The sequence below is a fragment of the Lipotes vexillifer genome, unplaced genomic scaffold (assembly GCF_000442215.2).
Source record: "Lipotes vexillifer unplaced genomic scaffold, Lipotes_vexillifer_v1.1 scaffold896, whole genome shotgun sequence".
NCBI classification, from domain to species: Eukaryota; Metazoa; Chordata; class Mammalia; order Artiodactyla; family Lipotidae; genus Lipotes; species Lipotes vexillifer.
The window spans coordinates 1,434,497-1,441,013 of NW_006778096.1; the positions used below are offsets into that span (position 1 = coordinate 1,434,497).

The 6,517-nt window shown below is 39.4% G+C and overlaps 1 protein-coding gene across 2 annotated transcripts in view; it reads right to left on the bottom strand.

Moving 5' to 3' along the window:
- DROSHA (drosha ribonuclease III) overlaps positions 1-6,517 on the bottom strand; it is a 130,174-nt gene that overhangs the window by 31,415 nt on the left and 92,242 nt on the right. For both annotated transcript variants that reach the window (XM_007451411.1, XM_007451412.1), the window contains 2 exons: positions 2,380-2,424; positions 699-856 (listed from right to left, as the gene is read on the bottom strand). In XM_007451411.1, coding sequence (XP_007451473.1) covers positions 699-856; positions 2,380-2,424 — 203 coding nt within the window. The remainder of the gene's footprint in view (positions 1-698; positions 857-2,379; positions 2,425-6,517) is intronic.

Below are 6,517 nucleotides of genomic sequence, written 5' to 3' on the forward strand. Positions count from 1 at the left end.
CGAACCTGTGTCCCCTGCATCGGCAGGCGGACTCTCAACCACTGCGCCACCAGGGTAGCCCTAAATCTTTATCATTTTATTGAAAAATACACTCCATTATTCAAATCTGGACTCTAGGTTAAGGACTAAAAAATCTATGACAAGAATCCTTAATCTTTACAGTGTACAGAGAACTGTGAATATCTGATTTGGGGGAAAGAAGCCAAAACTGAATAAAAAACACCATGCAAAGAAACAACGTTTTGGTTATGTTCAAATCACTCATCCAGAGCAGGGATTGGAGGACCACATTCAGCCTATGGCCTGTTTTAGTAAAAAGGGACACAGCCATGTTCATTCATTTACATTTTTCCTGTGGCTGCTTTTGTTACTATGGCAGAGTTGAATCATCATACAGATACCACATGGCCTATAAAGCCTAAAATATTTAATATTTGTCCCTTCGTAGAAAAAGTTTTTACTTCCTTCACACTTCTCTTACACTTTACAAAGAAATAAGATGCATGATAATGAGACCAAAAATACTGGATTAGAGCATATCCTCTGGTCCACACTGGTGTCTGGTTGCTCATCCATCTAACGATGTGACTTCCCTGGAAATATGTTTGAGACCCCAACCTTGGAAGGGCATGCAGCAAACGTTTGGGACTGCTTGTCTAAATGCCCATGTTAGAACTACATGAGTACTTCTAACTTACAGGGTCAGATGGTTAAATCCCACAGTTCTCAATGTGAATGCTCTTGCCAAAAGTCGAACATGGGTAAAAATTACTCCAATTGCATCTTCAAATTCAGTAAGTTTCTGCAGAACTGGAGAAGTCTCAATAAGTTGTCGATCAGTATTTGGCTCTTGAAGCTACGAGAAGAAAGAAAGAAAGAAAAATCACATGCAGTTTTTAGTTACAAAAGTAATTATCCATTCTAAGATAGTGTTTTGTAAACTCCCTTCTCCCACGGGCAGAAATTTCTGAAATGCCAATAAAACACGAAAGCTTCTTTCTCATCCCTTAGAATGGCAAACAAACCTAATATTTAAAGAAGGCTCAAATAATATTTTCCAATCTTCTATCAGATTTCAAGGCCAAATACTGTACACAGATAGTTCAAAATCCCAAGTATTATACTAGCTCTCCAAGGAAGAGGCAAGCGTTAGAACCACTGGTAGAGAATACATATATATCTATCTGGTAGCTCAGTGGTTCTCAAACTTTAGCGTTCATCAAACCCTTGTAGGACTTGTTAAAAGCAGATAGCCAGGCCCTGCCCCCAGAGCTTCTGATTCAGTATGACTGGAATTAAGGACCAAGGATTTGCCTTTCTGCTAAGTTCCCAGGTAATACAGATGCTGCTGGTCTGGGGACCAGCTTTTGAGAATCTCTGCGTTGAGTAACTTGACCTCTGCGTGTCTTCTAGGGACCAATCTATTTTGGCAAATGAACATCATTAAAACTGGATTCAGCACACATTGGAGATTATTATAACACTAGTCAGGTGCTCCACATAACAATGAGCCTTTAACCACTGGCAGGGCGCAAATATGAAGAGTTTAAATAAAATGAATATTTTCAGGAACTTTGGGCAAAGCTCGTCCTCATAGAATATTTCTAAAGTACTCTGAATTAATGTCACTTATTACTATAAAGCCTTTCATGAGAGAGTTCAGCCACTAGTGATGACTTTTATATACACATAATATACATATACAAAAATATGTATATATGAGTATACATTTACATGTGTATGTATATGATGTATATCTCCAAGATAAAATGGTAATAAAAGCAAAGAACAGTAAGAATTTTTAAACCAACTGGGGAAAAAAGTGTCACCATATGTAGAACTTTTAAATTCCAAAATCTTGAATAAAAAGCCATTATACTGTACTAAAATTTTAATTTACAATATGTTTTATGCATCAAAGTCAAAGCCCTCAACTTCTAAGATCCAAATTAGGTTATGATTTAGCAATGTTAATTTAGTATTTGTTCTACTTTGTAATAAGCCCAGACTTGCTTCCATATTATTTTCCCTATAATAGCAGGCATGTAGATATACTGGAGACAACATATTATGCTTTGACTATCACTGTTTTGGGGAAGAGAGGGGACCAAACCACAGCCACGCAAGTAGTTCTTCCTGCCTCGTGAGGGAAGGCGACTCCCAGTGCTTCCCCCATCTCACCCCAGACCACAAAGAGGGCAACACATGGCATCGTTTTAATATTTGTTCCAAAGTTCTCCCGTCTGACATCCCAGCTTAAAGTCATAAAGCCACGGAAGGGAATCAAAGGATAAAAGCAGGAAGGGACAAAAGGCAGACTGAAGCATCACGAATGCCCAGAGTTATAAAGCTTACTGCAGACAGGAAGGTCACACTTACCTGGAGTGGGTGGAGAGGATAATTGAGCCAGACTTCGCGCAAGTCCTGGAAAATGGAGTGATGCCTTTAATGCTTGAGGGAGCCATTTAACACACTCTAGAGTGCTAAATAAAATGCCATTATGTGAAATACTGAACTATTTTAGATGCTGACTCCACTTATTGCAAATTCAATAGTGCTGGCAAACTATTTTTTTTAAAGTGTATTCACCACTCAAACTGCTCGTAGTGACTCTAATTAGCCTATAAAGCTGGGGAGGAAAAGAGCCCCCCACACCCCCAAGAGTCAAAGACACCTTTTAAAACTAAGTTACCCATTTGCTTAACCTAATACACTGGGTTAAGCTGCTGTTTTAATCACATTTTTTAGCTTACCATTCCCCAGAAATGTACATCAGCTGTGCGTTTTGTAATGAAAACTCATCTCAAATGGCCCTTTATTTAGGCACTAATTCATTATCGTTGAGTTGTTTTAAGATGGAGTGGAAAACACCCCATATCTAGTTCCTAAACACTTAGATTTGTAAGACCACACTTTTACTGTGGATCATTACAAATGTATACTTGAAATAAGAGAATAAATAAAAGAATAAATTCTGTGGAAAATCCTAATCCACTGAGTTAAATCCAGAGGCAGTTATAATTAGACCTTCCTCGGGATTAAAGTGTTTTTCCTTCAGTTTTAGACTCTAGGGAGCCTCCAACTGAATCTCCTTTCTGGCCTCGATGATAAGTTTTTGAGATAAATGACAAAACTTTTAAAAGACAAGATTTTTTTTTAAAATTTTTGGAGGGGGGAAGTATAGGAAAATATATTATCACTTGTGATCAGATGATGACAAAGTGAAATAAAATACCTGATATTTTTGTACAACTTGTATCTTAATAAAATACACTTAGGTTTTGTTTTTGGTGTTTTATTTTGCCAATATAAAAAACAAGCTTAAATATCAAACTGTTCTTTTAAAGCTATTTAAAGGACTTCTCTTAACCAATTCAATAACCTTTCCCTTGAATTCTCTATAGCATAAATTATACTGAATGTCACTCCCTTCCTGCAACTTTCTCATGTTCTCTCAATGCTTTTTCTCTTCCTGCTGTACCTGAAACAGACATTTACCAAACTTCAGCCCCTTGCCTGACCTATTCATTACCTGCTTCTCTGGAGAGCCCTGTCATTCCCATTGCTTTAACTGCTACCTCTGTTTAAATCACTTGTTCATCTCTGCTGCAGTTCTGACCTCTCACCCAAGCTACAAGTCCATAACTCTAAGTGCCTTTATGGGCATCTTTTACCTCACACCTAAATGACCAAATCATACCTTTTTACCTTTAACCTTAAACTAGGGAGTATGGTGTTAGAAAAAGCTGCAGGATGAGGAGACAGGCTGCCTGATTTAATCCTGATTCCCCATTGGCAAGTTACCTAACCTCCCTGAGCCAACCTTTCCTCAAGGGTAAGACAAAGATAATCACAGTACCTACTTCAGACTGTTCACTGATGTCTCAGTGAGCAATGTACTCAAAGCATTGAACCCAGTGCTGGCACACAGAAAATGCCACTATTAATAATGATGACATCAACAATGACGACAAACAACTCTCTCTCCTGACCAACTTCAATCTCCAAAGCTCAAAACTGTCAGGGACTTCTAGATTCATCTTCCTCCTTTCTCCTATGTATTCTTTGCTCAAAAACACTGATTTCTTCTTTGATGTTTGCTGTCACCCATCTTGGTGTAATAGCTTAAAAACCTCACAACTAGCCTGTTTCAATGGCATCCATTTCCTTTATTCTACCCTGCACACTGAGATAAGGTTCTGTTGCCCCCTTGGGGTCAGAGAAAATACCCTGGAAAAGATCTCGACTGGAATCCCAGCTCTGCCTTCTATTAGCCCAAGGACCTTAGGTAAAGCCTCTACCTTCAGTTTGCTCTTCTGGAAAATGTTCATTGACTGTTGGGACATTAGATCATGCAGCATATTTTTACTGAATACCTGTTACATATTAGCTTACTAAGACGAATAAGACACTATCTCTGTCCTCAAAGAAGCCTAGTGGGGAAGAATGAAGGTAAATAAGTATAATTTAATAAACTATGACAAATTCTATAATAGTGATGTATATATACCAAGTGCTAGGAAAACTCTGCCTGGGGTGTCAGATCAAGCTTCAAAAAGGAAGTGACTCTTCAGCTGTATTCTGAAGAACACAGAATACTGAGGAATTCAGTACATCAGCAGAGGGAGGGAATCAAAAGCAGGGCACCATACATACACAAATAATAGGTCTCAAAGTACACACACACAAAAGGGTAACTCTTAATAGGCAGAGCACAGAGGACTTTAAGGCAGTGAAAATGTATGACACTGTAATGGTGGCTGTATGTCATTACATATTTGTCTGAACCCATGGAATGTACAACACCAAGAGTGAACCCTCATGTAAACTATAGACTTTGGGTGATTATGATATGTCAGTGTAGGTTCATTGATTATACCAAATTTACCACTCTGGTCTGAGATGCTGGTAGTGGAGGAGGCTGTGCATGTGTGGGACAGGGAATATATGGGAAATTTCAGTACCTTCCTCTCAATTTTGCTGTAAACCTAAAAAAAATTTTTCACAATACTGTAAAGCAAAAAATAAAATAAAAAAATAAACACTTATTTGTTAATAAATTATAACAGATTCAAAAAAAATTAAAGTTAAAAAAAGGTAATTCCTAGAATGGCACAAAGAGGGAGTGAAAAGAAAGGAGACTGAAAAAATAGGTGGGAGTCAGATTATGAGAACTATTAAATGCTATGCTGTGTAATACAGACTTTGGCAGGCAATAAAGAAACCAAAGATTTTAAGCCACAAAGACCATAATCAAATCTGTGCATTAAAAAGATGACAACACTAAACGCAGCATGAATGATGGCCTAGAGCAGCAGGGAAGGACAACAGGTTAATTATGGCAGGTGAGAGACGAGGAGGACAAACGTTAAAGCAGCAGTACGGGGCTTCCCCGGTGGCACAGTGGTTGAGAGTCCACCTGCCGATGCAGGGGACGTGGGTTCGTGCCCCGGTCCGGGAAGATCCCACATGCCGCGGAGCGGCTAGGCCCGTGAGCCATGACCGTTGAGCCTGTGCTTCCGGAGCCTGTGCTCCACAACGGGAGAGGCCACAACAGTGAGAGGCCCACATACCACAAAAAAAAAAAAAAAGAAGCCCAAAATCACAAAAAAAAAAAAAAAAAAAAAGCAGCAGTATGGCCAAGAATAAACCCACTCAGGAGATAGGAGGGACCGAACTGACAGGGGTTTGCAACTGAATGGAGATGAGGAGAAAAAAGCTTAAGGACAAAAGAATACCCTAAGGTTTCTGGTTTAGATCATAAAATTAAAGAAGGAGAAATATGTTTGGGGGCTAAGGCATTGAATTCAAATACTAAACCTGTTGAAATTAGGTGTCTGTGGAACACCCAGGTGAAGCTGCCCAGAGGCAATTTGAAAAGACACTTTTTCCAATTTCTGGAGAAAGGCCTGGGTCAGAGAAATTGGGACAGATATGCACAGACAAAAAGAGGTGTGTGTGTGGGGGGAGTGGGAGACTAGGAGAGATTACATAGTAATTGCTCCCTATCTTTCTAAGAGGGTCATTGGATGGTCAAATGGAAACAGTGGCTCTGAATGTACTGGGTAAGCCGGGAAGGGTCACACAGACCTGAAAACACAGAACTGGCAAAATCATCCTGGGGCTGAAAGAGTAAAAAGTAGTTCAGGCTGAGAAAGAAAAATAGCCCTTCTGTTAACAGGGCTGATAGGACGACACACATAAAGCCAGCTTCCAAGTTAACAGGAAACAGCATTTCCCTCAAGGTCTTACAGCATCTGTAAAACCCTGAACGACCCCCTGGTTTGAGAAACAACTGCTCTCCCACCAGTGTTGTTCTCTGACCTGCTCTGCTATGTCTTAGCCCCGAAATAAAGATTGCCAGGGACACTCAATAGCTAAACTGCCCCTTGGCTCCTGACAGCACCCAATCCCCAATTAATCCCCTGCTTCTTTTTTTTTTTTTTTTTTTTTTTCTTTATTAGAGTATAATTGCTTTACAATGGTGTGTTAGTTTCTGCTTTATAACAAAGTGAAT